This window comes from Natator depressus, chromosome 2 (genome assembly GCF_965152275.1).
Source record: "Natator depressus isolate rNatDep1 chromosome 2, rNatDep2.hap1, whole genome shotgun sequence".
Lineage (NCBI taxonomy): Eukaryota > Metazoa > Chordata > Testudines > Cheloniidae > Natator > Natator depressus.
The window spans coordinates 72,123,264-72,141,069 of record NC_134235.1 but is presented as its reverse complement, the minus strand read 5'-3'; the positions used below and the strand labels follow the sequence as shown (position 1 = coordinate 72,141,069).

The window sequence follows — 17,806 nt, the reverse complement described above, 5'->3', positions numbered from 1 at the left end:
CCAGAGCAGGGCCCCATTGTGCTAAGTGCTATACAGATTTATAAATTGGGTGTGCATGATTTAAAAATAAAGAAACGTACCCATGGGGAAAAAAGTAACCAACACAAAGGAAATTGAAAAGGTGATTGTTTGTTACTCCAGGGAAAAAATCCCATGAATCTCTTCGCTACAACATACTTTTTACATTGCTAAGGGGTTTCCATTGGAGAACAAAATTAAAACCCTGATGTTTTAAAATAATACCATTAAAGTTCTGACTTAACCTGAAAAAGCAAGACCAATTCTGAATAAAATTACTGGTCTGCCCTTGATTCACCCCTCATACAATCTAGGTATTTCACAAGTCTCAAAAAGATTGATTGATGTGTGTGCTGCAACAAGTAGGCAGCAGTGGGAGCATCTATGTATGGAGCAGAACTCTTAAATGTTGTGTAATATTGTTATAACTTTCATTTGCTTTTAAATTCTTTTACTTTAATAAATAATAATAAATAAATAAATCAATAGAAAGGAAACTTTCCATTGTCATACACTTCAAGTGTATTTCACAAACCTAGGATTCTAATATTTGAAGATGCCACAATGAAGTTTATTATTGCTTCCAATTTTTGGCAGTATGTTGTTTAATTTTGATACATTTGTTATTGATATAAATGTGCCTAGAAAGCACATTCTTTAGATATAATTAAAAATATGAATAATAAAATGTTACTGTATGAAGAGGTCTCTGGAATAGACTTCTCTTGTGCCATACATACACCAAACTATCTTTTTTGATATATTCAAAAGGAAACATCTTGTTTTGACATTTTTTTTATGTGGAAGTACTTTTTAATGGCTGAACAGCTGTTTTCATTAATCCAGCTTTCCTTTATTATATAAAATGCTTTATTAACTCCTAAACAACATCCCCAGAGTAGAATTTTACAAACTGGTAAATAAAAATAAAACTATAGAGCTGACCCTGCATCCTGAGAAGCTATTCTAGTTTGAGGCCTCTTTGAATGGAGATTGCTAGTGTGGTTATTCCATCACATAACAGTTTAAGGGAAATAAGGGCTGGTCCTAGCAGAGAGAAAGTTCATGTTGTTGCTGAATTGCTGCTGTTCTCCATTTTCTCTCTGTGCTGCCCAGGATTTAACTTGGCAGCTTTCAGCATTCTCAGTAAAGCTGCTTCAGCTGTTTACTGTCACCCACCCACATACAAAAAAATCCCCAAGTCTCAGAAGTCACACATTTTTTTGAAAACATGAAAATCATAGAATTCGTAACTCTCAAAACTGCCCTGTCACAAAGCAGTCATAGTGGTTGTCCATTGTGCCAAACTGTGTGATATTTTTGAGCTATGGATCAATGTCAAATTAGGAAAAAGGATGACTCTTACAAACTGATTTCACTTGTGACATGAAAACATTAAATTTTCATCGGTTCCTACTTCACAGGGGTGTTGTATCAGTTAAATGTTTGCATAGCACTTTGAAAATGTGTGATGTAAGTCCTAAGTATTATTACTTATCATTATTGCTCATATTGAAATACTTTTAATTGGTTCCCATTTTTTTAATTTATTTTCAACAGATTAAAACTAACCCTCCTCCTCCCAGCTTTTGTTACATTCTTACGGCTCAGCCTGATCCAAAACATGTCAATGTAGGTGAGGAAGGACAGATTTCCAATTTGTACCTGCCCCCAACTGTGCATAGTCTAAAGGAAATTCTTCAGGTAACTTTTTTAAAAGTGCAATAACAGGTATTTTGTATTACTAATGTAATAGATGTATAATACCATATTTGACTAATCTTCTGTTTTAAATTGTATGGCAGGTTGGTGATTTTAATCAACGTTGTAGCTTTTGGGCACAAGTTATATATCGAAGGCTGCAGGTAATTTTACTTTTTAGCAATTAAATGTACTAAAAGCAATGTAATGTGTGTGAAGAAGCAGATATTTGCTGTGTTTAGATAAAACATTTACTTTTCAGATGCTCTTCAAGAGCTGTCTGAGTGGAACTATCAGTAGATAGGGTATCCCTGTGAATGGGCAGCAAGAAGAACTGTTCTACTTGGTCTTGCTTCTGTTTAGGTTAGAAAACTAATTTCTTCTGAATCAAGTGCTGTTTGTCATGGGACAAATTTTCACCTTATATATGACCAGGCAGCTCCCATTGAAACCAGTTGGGATCTGCAGTGACAACCAAAAAGAGAATCTGTTTTACAGTTAAATTCTGCCTTCAGATGCACCTGAGAAGCCCCCATTCAGTGGTACATCTGAGTGCAGACTTTGGCAGATGATGGGTATAGAAAGAGAGTGATTCTGTCCTTGTGTGCTACTGGGCAGCTTCAAGGGGAGCCATCCAGCTGCACCCAAGAGCAGAATTTAGCTTCTCTAATCTACTAGTAAAAAGAAGGAGCTCTTAGGTAAATCTGTCTGCCATCCATATTGGATTTTCTACTTCTGGATTTTTTTTTTCAAAGTGATGCTCACCCCTCTGTATCAGTAGTTAAAGGGATTTTGCATTACTGATTTTCTCCAGACTACTGAATATGCAGTAGATGGAGGATTCGTTGACAAGAAAAATAGTGTCAAACAAAAATAATGAACAAAGATAAGGAAATTTGAAGGGATTTAATTCTAACAGGACCAGCTAAGAAGCTGGAAGTGCTCCCCACCACCATGACACAGAGCTGAATTCAGTTTCAGGTCAAAAATCATCTCTTGCTTCCAGGGCTCATGGGTTATAATCTGATACTTAGGCAAGCAGCACAATTGACTCCTGAGAAATTAGTGCCTTTTATTGCTCAGTGATGATTTCCCCAAGTTAAATGGCATGGGCATTTGTGTGGGTTTTAAAGCAAGATGAAATTATGAGATCCTGAGGGCATCAGTAGGGGAATTAGATACACAGATTTGTCTCCCTGCCCTATTTTTAAACAAACAAACAACAACAAAAAAGAAACTTTCCTCTAAAAATTATTTTAATCACAGAAAAGTAGATTGTGTTTGTAACTGGTTGACTGATTTGGAGATCACTGATTTTAGATGTGCCTATATCTGAATCAATATTGTGTAGCAGTATCCTATTCTAGAAGTTCCTGGTGACTTACTTAGAAAAGAGATCAACTATGCTGGGATGTACATTTCTTTGAAGAATTTTCATGTGCCTACTAGGAAAGACCTATATATACTTCCATGTTGTTAAAATGTTTGATAAGCCAGTTGTTGTTGTAAGTGATCATTCACTATTTAACTGTATGCACTAGACTTCTGTGAATTAACAAGGTAAGGACTCATAAATTATTGGAAAACTCTACTACAAAGGTAATGAAAAATGTTTCACTTTTGGATAGCTGCTCTCGGGATGTAACTTACCTGCTGTTTGTGTGTCACTCATCTAATCCTTCCAGAAATAAAATGTCACATGCAGCAACTTGTTGATTGCTTCAGTCTTTGCCAAGAGGAGTTGTCCTTCACACGCAAGATTATTGTGCAATAAAATGTGAAGTGAGGACCTTGAATCAGTTTTAATGTCTTCTTCAGGCTTGTTATTCAGGACTGGGAAAATACTCTGTATGAATTGTGTACATTTTGTAGTTCATTTATATTACTGTATTTTAAAAAGCAGCAGTGTTCAGTCCAAATAGCCACTTGATTGGTATTCTGCAATGTCTTATTTGGGTGAAAGGGGAATGGAAATATGCCTGTTGTTATTTATTTATTTATTCAGAATAAGTACTGTGGTAGAAAAGGAAAATGAGGAAATATATTCCATCTGTGCTTGAGGAGTTGTCCTTTTTTATAACTCAATCCTGCTGCTGTTTGTCTGTTGTTTCCTTTCTGTTCAGAACAAATTGTCACACATACAAAGACGATGATTTTACAGTGACTTGTGATTATTACTGTTGTTGTTATTTTACTTTTTGGCTGACTCTTCTGTTGTATACCTCTAAAGACCAACTTTTAAAAGCTCTGGGGTAACTCTCATGTGACAGCTGTAAAAGTCAGTCTTTCGAGACTGTTTTAAAACTCTGCACATGTGGAAGATGATCAGATGCATGTAGCTGTTACAGAGGGAACTTGGGGATAAGTACAATAAAAAAACATATACTAAGGAACCAGATTAAATTGTTGCATCTGAGTTATGAATTCTGCCAACTACCATTTCCAATCAGTGTATTTATTCTGGGAGCTACTAATATGAACAAATGGCTAGTTTTAAAGGGTCTGATTTTTCAGGTTTAATTTGCTGTTGGAAATAAGAGCTGAGGTTCTTGTTGTCTCATAACCTGTAATAGATGAATGTGGCTTTACGAGTTGATATGTCTTTATTTTTAGAAATGTAGACATTCTCTTGGGGCGGGAGGTGAGGTGGAGGAAGTTAGAGTTAAACTCCAGTAAATAATTGAGATGATAAAGATATTTGCAGAGTATCTTCTACTTATATGCTTCAATAAAAGTTTTAATGTATTCTTGAAAATTAAAAGGCTATATCTATACATAATGTTCTGGTAGCACCCATCACCATATTATCTAAGCTTTGAAGTATTGTTTTAAAAAAATCATAAATCCTTCAGAAAAAAAGTTATACAATGTTTATATTTCCTTGAATACTTGGATCTAAATTAAGTTTATTTACCTAAAAATCTCTTTTCTCTATCATTATTATACACTACTTCATTATTATAGAGCTGCTCCTGAGTGCTCTCTTTGCATGAATTGTAGATATAAAATAAAACACTGAAACATTTAAAGTGGATTGGGAACACACAGAGAATTACAAAAGCTTTGCAAACAGACACAAGAAAACGCAAATTGCCAAACTTTAGCCCAGCTGATCTTGGTAGATCTTTTAATAAATTTAATATCCATCTGTCTAGTTTGTTCATCAAAGTAATGTGAAACATGTTAAAACACTAATGAGCTACTGGTAATCATGTTTTCAGATATGAAGTCTAACATAAAGTGTAGGTATTTTGGCTGTGACATCATCTGTTTTCATGTTGCTTATTTTAGCAATACCAGAATATATTTCTCCCTGTCCTAAACAGGCAGAAGACTTATGTAATCAGGGTTGATTCCCTCGTTTCTCTCAGAACTCTTTATGAATAATTTAGTTTATAATTAGATGTATTTTTCAAAATTTTTGAAAGATGCTATTTGTTCATCAGTAAGAAAAACATCCAATTTTGTAACATACAGCAGCTGTTACTCAGGGAATGGTGCATATGAGAGAGTCTGATGACAATATTTGCTTATGTAGGAATAACGTCAGTCAGACTTTTTTTTTTTAACTACAAAGCTCATACAAGGCCTTGTCCAGACTGGCATAAAAGGTGTATTTTTAAAATGTTGCTAGCTAACACATTTTAACTAATATATTTTAAAACTCTAGTGTGGATGGAGCAAATTGTATTATAACACTAGCTGGTTGAGGTAACCCCAGACTCCCCACTCAGGTCGACCAGCTAAATTAAGATAAAAGATGTTAATTTGCATCTGTGCCAGCGAAAGGGTTAACACATGTTAACTAATCCTGTCCTAACCCTCACTTCTCTTCCTGTCCAAACTCTAAACATCATGGTCTCAGTGAGTTTTGTTTGTTATGAGAAGACGGAGCTGTTTTAGTCTTCAGTTCTGCTATTAGTTGAATCAAATTGTATTATAATTAAATGAAAATGTTTTGCCCTTTCTTTTTGCAATCCTAGGTAAAATGTAGTGTTTTTGTGGGTCAAAGGGAGTTTTGGTTATTTGTGACCGACTTCACACTGCAGAGCGGGGCTAAAAGCAACGGTGGAACTCCAAAGACTGTACCTGTATATTTTGCTTCATCATGTGTTCTCGATAAGAAAGTAATGGAGGCACTCACCAGTGCTTCCCACTGTGTTATCTTCTTCAAGGATGCTTTACGAGGAAATGGTAAGCTGTTTGTTCATGGTACAGGGGCCAAAATAAATTAACTGTGACCCATGGGCATTCAAATCTTTATTATAGACATTCAACCTTTTGAGACTCTAAAACACCCAGATCAAGATGAAGCATTGTAAGCTGGGACCCAATATCTGGGGAAGGGGGAATTGTAACTGTTGTTTTCAATAATTTTTTTTTCATTCTTTTACATTGTTAACTGAATTTACTGCCCCTAGAAGGAGTAGGGTTAATGACGACCAGAGACCTGACACCTCTATTTCCCTACAGCCAGAGGCATTGCAAGCTGCCCCACACTGCCTTTTCAGTGTAGCTCTTCAATGACCATATGGTCATCTATGGGAAGATAGTTCCATTTCTATGCCCATTCATTCTTTGGCCTCTCTTCCAAGGCACCCAATTAGCGAGCCAGTTTAGTGCCAATGGTTGTGACAATCTTAGGATGTGCATATTTGTCCACCAGGAAATACAATGAGAACACCAAATTGATTTCACATAAGACGTCAGATATTAGTGACTTTCAATCACCATCAGTCCAGCCTGGGTTTGAGCCATTGACCTACTTATGAAAGGCTCCATGTCCTGTTACCAAATCCATTGAACAATCTATTTACCCTGAGGAGTTGAAATCTGGTCCATATTATGCAAATGAGATGTGGCATTTAGGTGCAGGTGAGTAACAGTTTGGGCAATTCCTGCTTTGGAGAGTAAAGTACTACATGTGCCTTGCCTCGGGACAGATTTAAACAAATAAAAACACCTCTAAGAGAAGTACAAAGTTATATGATTAAACAACAGACAAAAACCAAATGCTTCCAGTGAATAAATAACAATCCTATTTGAATTGAATTTGAATCTCTCTTCTTTTAAAATTCTGACTTAGCAAAATCTTTTTGCTTAGAAGGCACTGAACTCACCAGGAGCATTATATGTATTTCATTCAAAAACCAAATATGTTGTTGTGGAGGAAATCTGAAATAATCCATCTATCTGGTTAGTAACTGGCAGAAAGCATTGTCTTTATTGGCCATGACAATGCGGTCACCTTTTTCCTTGTTACTGTAATAAATTGAAATGTCTTTGTTGGCAGGTAGGATTATTTGTGTTGAACGTACCGTTCTCTCGTTACAAAAGCCCCTTTTGTACCCGGCTGCCGAGGCTGACTTTAGTGAGCTGACTAGCCCTGTCAAACTAGATGAACTGGATTCTACAACACAGGCCAATTCCATTTGTACCATAAGAGGTTGGTACAGCATTTTTTTAAATGAATGTTTCTAACTATTTGTGTTCATTTTAAGCGTTTAGGTCCCTTGAATAAAACTGTGTATTGAAGAAGAAAAAAAAGGGGGGGGACTTCAGGGGCAGTTGCTGTGTGTCATTAGGACAGTCAGGTTTATATCTCTTCCTGGGTTTTCATTGCCTTTCACTTGCACATGTTGCTGTGGAAGAGTCTTTTCCCCTGCACACTGTTGCCCATCTGAGCTCTGCATGGTCAGTGTTCCCATTCAATGCCTGTGTGTGCGTGCATGTACACACAATCAGTGCAAGATGCCTCCCACGCCATCCCCTTCATCTAGAGGAGAACAAATCCACCTTATGTTCCTGTACAAGTTAAAGCACATAATTGTAAAAATGAAGAACTATTTTTAATGCTCAAGGTACACAAAAAAACCCCTCAGCCCCTGCTCTTCCTTAGTTGTGAAGGAAGGATTAAGGAAGAAAGAGGGAGTTGTGCTGCTGGCGATCTGAGCAGATGTGTTTTATGGAACTTCCTCTGGCATTCACCCTGTTTGATTTTACAGTTACTTTCACTTAGGGTAACTATTATTTTATTAAAAAGAAAAGGAGGACTTGTGGCACCTTAGAGACGAACAAATTTATTTGAGCATAAGCTTTCATGAGCTACAGCTCACTTCATCGGATGCATTCAGTGAGCTGTAGCTCACGAAAGCTCATGCTCAAATAAATTGGTTAGTCTCTAAGGTGCCACAAGTACTCCTTTTCTTTTTGCGAATACAGACTAACACGGCTGCTACTCTGAAACCTGTTATTTTATTAATAGTCTCCTGGGTCCTTTTGTTCTAATGCAGAATGTAAAGTATCTTCTCCTATTATAGGCAGAGCTAGCTCTGTCTATAGAGAATCTCTCTTCTTTGTATTTTCACATAGTAACTAATAGTTTACAGTGTTTAAAATGGATTTTCACTGCTTTGTAGTTTGTTTGGCTGCTTCCTCTTTGAATCTTTCTAGTGGAAGAATAGTCAGTGATTGTGTAGCACGGCTGTTCTTGTAGTAACAAATTTATTTGGTGAAATGGTGAACGAAGGAGGTGTGTCTTTCCTGAAATGCTTGCAGCTTCTCCATTTGTATTTGATAAGAGCCTAAGATTATTACTATTTCTTATTAGGTCCAACTGTTCATATGAGAGAGTTCTAGTAGTTCATTCCACATATGCTTTGTGGGAGGATTAACTGGTTAACAGCATTTTTTTCAGTGATTGATTCAGATATGATATTCTGATTTTGACACTTGATGTCTTCATATTTAGGCCCCTCTCCAAGAGGCACTGTTTCCAGATGTACTGATGAACTGCTTGAATGGTGATAATTACCACCGTGCCTATTCCTAAATATTGTCAATTGACCAGACATTCTACCCACTCGTTAATCAATGTGACAAGCTGAAGAAAACTTCATACCCATTGATTTTGGAGCTTTTAGTCAGCACACTTCCTTTAGCCACCAGCTCTCATTCCCATTAGTGACCAGTTTCTAATTTTCCAGATGCAGCCCAGATAAGCCATTCTCAGTCTCTTCATGCTGATGACAGCAGCAGTCCAAAGAAATATAAGACATGTCTAAAAGTCAAAGTACAGCTACCAATGGGTCCTTTAAAAAGAGAGAACTCAGGGCCAGAGTCTAAAACTGCTTGAAGTTGAGGAAAAACTATGGACTTAGTAATTCTGTACAGCATTTAAACCTGTTTAGATTCTGCATACCATTTTATGTTGTGGGACATGTGTGATTGTCACCTGATTAGTGTGTCTGCCACTACTTTCACTTGGCTTGGTACTCCCCTTTTTCTATCATCTTTGATGGTTTCACTGGGGAGTTCACCTCTTCATCCAAGTAAGAGCGAACCTCAACACTTTGGGTAATATAGTCAATAAAATTTGTATCTATTTTCTCTCTGATTATTTGGATTACATAGTGCTGGTGCTAAATAAAGTATCTGGAATACTATACGAAAGATGAAAATAAATCAGAAGATTGAGGGAGAAGAAACTGATCTATCAAAATAAGGACAATTTAAAAATAACTTTAAAAAACTTCTGGTGAAAGAAGTGAGGGCAGAGATGTACTTTAAAAATGCATGACTATCCTTCCTCCATTCAGAAAAGAGGCACTCATATACTGTGGCAAGTTTGTTTAAAATCTTGTAATAACAAATTCTAATTAAATACATCTTGCACATCCCCCTCCCCAATGCATTATAAATATTTAAATTAATTTTCATGCCAAAAACAAAAGAAGAATGGATGAAAAAGTTATCCACTTACTTCATGCTGTGTCATGCCTGAGGGTCTCTGCTTACATGTTACAGATTGCTCTTCAGCATCTGTTCACTGCTCTTGAAATTCACTTTTTATCAGAAGTCTGTGTTTTCTTTGCTTATATACTTAACTGTCAGATCTTTTGAGCTGTTCCTTCAAGCCACATAAATGCTACTTCAGAATTCAATGATTGCCTTCTTGGTGTCTGCTCTTGGATTTCTTCAAATTTCATGAAACTGAAAATCAAAGTTTTGTTGGTTTGTCCTAATTGCATGCAGTGTGTCTCCCCCTCTTTCCTGCCTGTCCCTTTCAGTAATGTTTTTATAATGGGAAAGTAAATGTGTTGCCACCTCTTTGTCTCTCTAGGATTTTATTTTATTATATTGGATGTATTGTAAAATTGAGAGACTTGCTCAAAAAAATCTGGAATTACTAGTCAGTGCCTTTGCCATATCAACTACAGGTTGATTTAATGTAATTTGTCACTTGCAGTTGTCCCAGATCGTGCCATTCAGAAATGTTTATGGACACAGAATGGTCTACTCATAATTCTAACTGGTCATCTCAGCATATTATCATTATTCTAAATCTCCTTAATGGCTTCCCATATTGTCATTAGTTGGGAGTGCATTAATGATGATCCTGAATATATCTAGCATCTTCTCCCTGATCAAACAGTTAATTTTATGGGCCAGATGTTAATCTGTTACATCAGTGTAAATCAAGTGTAATTCCGTTATTTATAGTATTCAACCTATTGAGTTGTTTTTAAAAAGCAGTCTCTATCTTCTGATTATCTAGCATTTCCTAAATATCAGTATGAAATTTTCTGGTCTAGAATACTAAGCAATCATTCTTCTCTGCCATGGAAACAGCAAAGGGTAAAAAAAAATCTGTTTGGAGCTTTAGTTTTAAATCAAAGAAATGGAGATTTAAAAACTTTTTTGAAGTATTTGAAGTTCTGATGCACCCTGACATTAAAATGAAGGACTCATAATTGTATTGTCAGATTTTTTTCTTCATTTGCCCACTTTGTTGATGATTGGAAAGCTGTTGCCTGCTGTCAGATGTTTATCAACAAAGAAAGAAGAGGAATTATTAAACTGAAAACAATGAAGTAATGAGAACATAAGAATGCCTTTACTAAGTCAGACCAATGGTTCATATAGCCCAGTATCCTGTCTTCAGACAGTGGCCAATGCCAGGTGCTTCAGAGGGAATAAACAGAACAGGCAGTCTTTGAGTAATCCATCCCCTGTCGTCCACTCCCAGCTTCTATTAGCCAGCATGGGCAGGGATGGTGCCCCTAGCCTCTGTTTGCTAGAAGCTTTCTGAAAGTCCAACTACACTATATCTATTGGATCACCCTTGTTCAGAATGCTTGATAGAGATCTTGTAGGTGTTTGTCTCTGTCTGAGGGGTTGGAGCAAATGCGGTTGTATCGCAGAGCTTGGCTGTAGACGATGGATCGTGTGGTGTGGTCAGGGTGAAAGCTGGAGGCATGTAGGTAGGAATAGCGGTCAGTAGGTTTCCGGTATAGGGTGGTGTTGATGTGACCATCGTTTATTAGCACTGTAGTGTCCAGGAAGTGGATCTCTTGTGTGGACTGGACCAGGCTGAGGTTGATGGTGGGATGGAAATTGTTGAAATCATGGTGGAATTCCTCAAGGGCTTCTTTTCCATGGGTCCAGATGATGAAGATGTCATCAATATAGCGCAAGTAAAGTAGGGGCGTTAGGGGACGAGAGCTGAGGAAGCGTTAAACGATGGTCACATCAACACCACCCTATACCGGAAACCTACTGACCGCTATTCCTACCTACATGCCTCCAGCTTTCACCCTGACCACACCACACGATCCATCGTCTACAGCCAAGCTCTGCGATACAACCGCATTTGCTCCAACCCCTCAGACAGAGACAAACACCTACAAGATCTCTATCAAGCATTCTTACAACTACAATACCCACCTGCGGAAGTGAAGAAACAGATTGATAGAGCCAGAAGAGTTCCCAGAAGTCACCTACTACAGGACAGGCCTAACAAAGAAAATAACAGAACGCCACTAGCCATCACCTTCAGCCCCCAACTAAAACCCCTCCAACGCATTATTAAGGATCTACAACCTATCCTGAAGGATGACCCAACACTCTCACAAATCTTGGGAGAAAGGCCAGTCCTTGCCTACAGACAGCCCCCCAACCTGAAGCGAATACTCACCAACAACCACATACCACACAACAGAACCACTAACCCAGGAACCTATCCTTGCAACAAAGCCCGTTGCCAACTGTGCCCACATATCTATTCAGGGGACACCATCACAGGGCCTAACAACATCAGCCACACTATCAGAGGCTCGTTCACCTGCACATCCACCAATGTGATATATGCCATCATGTGCCAGCAATGCCCCTCTGCCATGTACATTGGTCAAACTGGACAGTCTCTACGTAAAAGAATAAATGGACACAAATCAGATGTTAAGAATTATAACATTCATAAACCAGTCGGAGAACACTTCAATCTCTCTGGTCACGCAATCACAGACATGAGGGTCGCTATCTTAAAGCAAAAAAACTTCAAATCCAGACTCCAGCGAGAAACTGCTGAATTGGAATTCATTTGCAAATTGGATACTATTAATTTGGGCTTGAATAGAGACTGGGAGTGGCTAAGTCATTATGCAAGGTAGCCTATCTCCCCTTGTTTTTTTCCTACAACCCCCCCCCCAAGACGTTCTAGTTAAACTTGGATTATTGCTGTGCACATTGTAAGATGAGCTATTGCCAGCAGGAGAGTGAGTTTGTGTGTGTGGTTTTTGGAGGGGGGTGTGTGTGGGGGGGGGTGAGAAAACCTGGATTAGTGCTGGAAATGACCCACCTTGATTATCATGTGCATTATAAAGAGAGGTTTCAAAGAGGGATGGGCTATTACCAGCAGGAGAGTGAGTTTGTATGTGTGGGGGGGGGGGGGGGGGGGGGAGGGTGAGAAAACCTGGATTTGTGCTGGAAATGGCCCTACTTGATGATCACTTTAGATAAGCTGTTACCAGCAGGAGAGTGGGGTGGGAGGAAGTTTTGTTTCATGGTCTCTGTGTGTATATAATGTCTTCTGCAGTTTCCACGATATGCTATGCATCCGATGAAGTGAGCTGTAGCTCACGAAAGCTCATGCTCAAATAAACTGGTTAGTCTCTAAGGTGCCACAAGTACTCCTTTTCTTTTTTCTTTTTACGAATACAGACTAACACGGCTGTTACTCTGAAACCTGTTATATCGATATTCTCATTTAATATCAGGTACTCAATTTCACCCATCTGAGTATTTAGACTGCTATCATTTGTATACAAGCATTTATAAAATTTGTCACTTTTAGCTATCTGCCATTATGTGATATAATTAAATGGGATGCTTTTTTCATTTCTCTTCATTTCCTATCTGTACTTTACCAACTTCCATCCTCTCCTCCTTACTAGGATATAGAGAATCTCTGTTAATAGATCCTTCCCTAAGGGATGTCTTTATCTGAACCATGTGCTCCTCCAAACCTGTCTGCTTTCTCCCAGCCCTTGCTCTGCAACGTTTTTAATTTTACGTGCCAGCAATCTGGTACCGTTTTGGCTTAGGTGGAGCCCATCCTTCCTGTTTAGGCTCTTGCTTTCCCAAAAGGTTTCCCAGTGCCTAATAAATCTAAACTCTTATATCATCATCTCATCCCTGCATTGAGATCCTGCACTTCTGCTTGTCTATCTGGCCCTTTGCATGGAACAGGAAGCATTTCAGAGAACTGAAGTCCTGGTCCTGGGTCAATCTCTAACCTAGCAGCCTCAATTTGGCCCCCAGGACCTCTTTCCCACCTTTCCCTATGTCATTGGTATCTACATGTACCATGACCACCCGCTTCTCCCCAGCACTGCACATAAGCCTGTCTAGATGTCTCGAGAGATCCACAACCTTCACACCCAGCAGGCAATTCACCATGCGGTTCTCCTGGTCATCACAAACCCAGCTTTCTGTATTTCTGATTATCAACTCCCATTACTATTACCTGTTTCTTTGTAATAACTGGGATTCTCTCCCCTGAAGAGGTATCCTCAGTGTGAAGGGAGACCATGACATCATCTTGGGGGAGGGTCCCAACTATGGGACCATTTCCCTCTGCCCTACTTTGATATTCTTCTTCCCTGAGACTTCAGTCCTCAGCAGCACAAAAGCTGTCAGTGGGACCACTCTACCATGTCCCGGAAAGTCTTATCTATGTACCTTTCTGTCTCCCTTAGCTCCTCCAGCTGAGCCACTCTGGTCTCCAGAGCCTGTACTTGGTCTCTGAGGGCCATGAGCTCCTTGCAGGGTGTGCACACATACAGGAATGCTGGAACAATTTGTATAGTTGGGGTGCTGAGAGCCACTAAACCAAACTGTAAACCTTGTATATGATGGAAACCACTTCAAGCTAGGGGGTGTGGCAGCACCCCCAGCACCTCTACTTCGAGCACTTATGCACACACATGCCACCTGCTCCCAAAGCAGGTAATCATACATGCTGCATTCAATGTAGTAAACTGGATAGCCCCCACTCTGCTGCTGGACTTTGCCTGCATTCTTTTTACTCCTGCAGCTTTTTGTTGGGTTTTGTCTGTCTCTTTTTTTGGGGGGGGGGGGGGGAGCGTAGGTAGTTATTGCCCTAAGTTTAGAGAATGTTAATCAGGTGTATCTAGTTCTCCCACTCCCTCACAAAACTCCCATTAGCTGCTCCTTTTTCGCTAGCTCTTCTAGTCACTTAGGAGCTGGCTTTTTAAGCCCCCTTTCTTACTGAGTTAATGGTTAATGGGTGTTAAAGGGCTTAGGGATCAAAGCCTTGTTAAGAAGTTCTCAGCCTTGCCTAGCAGGCTGCTTGGCTCAGCACATGGCACCCCTAACAAACAGGCCACACTATATACTTCAGTCAAGCAGCAAGCACACTAACAAAGACAACAAACTCACCCAAGGGTCAGGTAGTCGCTCCTCCTTCACCTGGAGAACTCCCTCCCTGGGTAGTTGTATTCACCAACATATATTATACCTTTGTAAGAATTTCGTTTTTTTTTTTAGGCACCGTCTCTGGAGTTAACGAGAGCACTGCCTCCTCTTGGCCCACATGTAACAGATGTGGCAATGGAAAACTGGAGCAGCATCCACAGGATAGGTAAGAATCAGTGTGGTGCTTGATGTACCAAGGGATTTTTGTGCAGATGCAGCCTTAAGAGCCATATGTGGTACACTCATTCCTACAATGTTGTCTATGCCTGTATTCTCCCACAACAGCTACACGGGGGAGTTGGGAGGGAGAGGGACAAAACTGCAGGATTTTTATTGCTGGTGGAATGACACAACCAGTAAGGGTAAGATTCACCTATTAAGGAAGACACAAGTAGACTCAAAATGGTATGAGTTTGCTATGATATATTTTTGTAGGTTACCTCAAACTGGTACGGATATAGTACGTCTCTCACTTTTTACTGGTATGTATTAGTTAACTTCTGTGTTATTCCTCCTTTTACATTAATGTAAATGAGAGGAGAATCAGGCCTGTTAAGTTTATAACCCTAATAAAAATTACACTTTTCTACAAATAGATCACAGCTGTAAAGTCTGATTTCTCAGAACCTTTCAGGGCTCGAAGCAAATGGTATCTGTTATGTTGAAAGGGACACTGGGGCAACTGCATCCTGGGACATTGGTTCAGCACTGGCTCAGGAAGAACTCTACCAATTAAATTACAAATGCTACCTCTCACCACAAATTCTACCAGCTGAATTACCAATGCTACTTCCCACCAGAAAGTTCTTGGGAAGTCTACCATCTAAGTACTTACCTAGTCTCATCTTGCATAGTTTTAGAGACCTTGATGGGATGACAGCACAAGACAATAATGCTGTAGGCATAGTGTAAAGGGAAGAAAAAAAGGATGTCTTCTAGTGACAAGATACATAAAGAGGGATAGAGTTATTTTGATTCCAGATTCTGGTAATTTACAGTTAAAGGGATAAAGGAATATTTACAACAAAAATTTAAAAAAATACACTGTGTACTGTGTTATATATAATTTCCCCTGAAAAACCGCAAGCCGAAAATACAAAGATTGCCCTATATTTTGGTAGGTTTTTTTAAGTATGTTATTAGTAGTGCCTCTGTGTGTGTGTTTTCCAATGGATCAGACCCTATCATTTGAAGGAAATTTTGCTGTTATTTAGCTAATAATGTAATGTAAATTTATTCCATAAAACCCCAATTCAGCAAAGCATTTAACCATGTGCTTAATTTTATTCATGTGATAAATCAATGAGACTTAAGCATGTAGTGAAAGTTAAGCAGCTGCTTGAGTACTTCGCTGAATCAGGGCCAAAATCAGTACGTCGTTCACTTATTTGCTCTCTGATCTGATGACTGATACTTGTCTTTCATATGTCTCTTCCATCACTATTTGTTCACATATGTTTCAGGGGATCATATTACTGCAGCCTGTGCTCCCAAACGGTAATTTTACCAGTTCTCAAAATGCAACTGGAAGTCTTTCTGCACTGTCCATCCCGACCTCATTGTACAGTGAAAGTAAAGGTGAGTGTAGATAATAAAAGTGCTAATTGTATCCAGTATATTGAGGGTAGGTGTGTTGATATCAGGTGCTCTGAGACACAATTTTCTATGCAGCCCCTGATTGAAGAAAAATGATAACTTTCTTAATACAACAAAAAGAAAATCCTAAAATTAATGTGGTACTGAAATGGAGATTAGGGGTCTAATCCTGCAGTCCTTACTCAGGTAAAACACCCCTTGAGTTCACTCTTAAGAGCTTCATCCCACAAAATGCTGAGCACTTCCTACAAGGTGCTGAGCACCAACAACTCCCATTGAAGAACTTGGCTGGATTTGTCCCTTAGGAAGTAATGAGCCATGAACATGTATTCATAGATTCATAGATATTTAGGTAAGAAGGGACCATTATGATCATCTAGTCTGACCTCCTGCACAACACAGGCCACAGAATTTCACCCACCATTCCTGCAAAAAAAACCTCTCACCTATGTCTGAGCTATTGAAGTCCTCAAATCGTGGTTTAAAGACTTCGAGGAGCAGAGAATCCTCCAGCAAGTGACCCGTGCCCCATGCTACAGAGGAAGGCGAAAAACCTCCAGGGCCTCTTCAAATCTGCCCTGGAGGAAAATTCCTTCCTGACCCCAAATATGGCGGTCAGCTAAACCCTGAGCATATGGGCAAGATTCATCAGCCAGATACTACAGAAAATTCTTTCCTGGGTAACTCAGATCCCACCCCATCTAATATCCCTTGAAGTATTCTTCAATGAGCCAACTGATAGGCCATAGCTTAAAGGAAATATGGGTGTTTTGACTCGCATCCTGAAGTTCTTTTTCAGTATTACTCTTAGGTCTTTTGGTTTTGTCAGTCAACTGCTTTGTAAAACATAGGACAGACAGTTCTAGGCTCAAGATACTAGTTTTCATTTTTAACATGGAAAGTGAATGTTACACATAAATATGATTTTTGTCTTGTCCTCCTTTCACTTTCTTATTGCAGCTGTTACAAAAAACAATTTCTTCTGTCCTGATGTCATCATCCAGTGAGGATGGGGTAGGTATACATAAAATTAAGATAAATAAAGAAATTGAAACTTCTTGAATTTTAGTTTAGAGGCAGAGTTCCAAAGTGGACAGTAGCTATTCTGAGCTGTATGTAAACATGCTAAGAATACTTTGTTCTTATATAGCATCTTTCATTTGGGAATCTGGGAATGCTTAGGAAAAAATAGAGAGTCTCACTACACCCTGACAGTACACCTATTTACAGATGGGCACTTAGTGCAAGTCAGTGAGAAAACCAAGAGTCCTGGCCCGCTAGTTCTTTCTTCTAACACCCAGACCCAATTGCTCTCAAGTAACTGTCACTAAAGTTTCATCATAGGAAGCAGCACTAAAGAAACCTGTAAAATATATAATAAATTGTTTTATTGGAACCCAAATAAATCAAACCACAGATACATGAAACACAAGCAACCATGCGCTATAAGACAGTCATCAAGTGGTTACTCTCTTGGTCTGAGATATCATCAGTATAGCCCTATTTGCTTGTCTTGTGTTTTATATGGTATGTTTAGTTGTCACTAACACAATACACTGTATTAATTTGATTTATAACGAATATTTTAAGTGGAAAGTTTTTCTTAAAATTATTTTGCAGTGAATTGTTTCCTGCTCTTTTAAATTGTAAATACTTTAGTACATGTAAGCTAATAGACTTATGGTTTATAGAAGACCATTTTTAAAATGATTAA

General features: G+C 38.8%; 1 protein-coding gene across 2 annotated transcripts in view; it reads left to right on the top strand.

The window, feature by feature from the left end:
• SPIDR (scaffold protein involved in DNA repair) overlaps positions 1–17,806 on the top strand; it is a 327,349-nt gene that overhangs the window by 307,677 nt on the left and 1,866 nt on the right. For both annotated transcript variants that reach the window (XM_074944412.1, XM_074944411.1), the window contains 7 exons: positions 1,579–1,722; positions 1,824–1,883; positions 5,703–5,913; positions 7,013–7,165; positions 14,569–14,662; positions 15,960–16,074; positions 17,053–17,106. In XM_074944412.1, the coding sequence (XP_074800513.1) occupies positions 1,579–1,722; positions 1,824–1,883; positions 5,703–5,913; positions 7,013–7,165; positions 14,569–14,662; positions 15,960–16,074; positions 17,053–17,106 (831 nt within the window). The remainder of the gene's footprint in view (positions 1–1,578; positions 1,723–1,823; positions 1,884–5,702; positions 5,914–7,012; positions 7,166–14,568; positions 14,663–15,959; positions 16,075–17,052; positions 17,107–17,806) is intronic.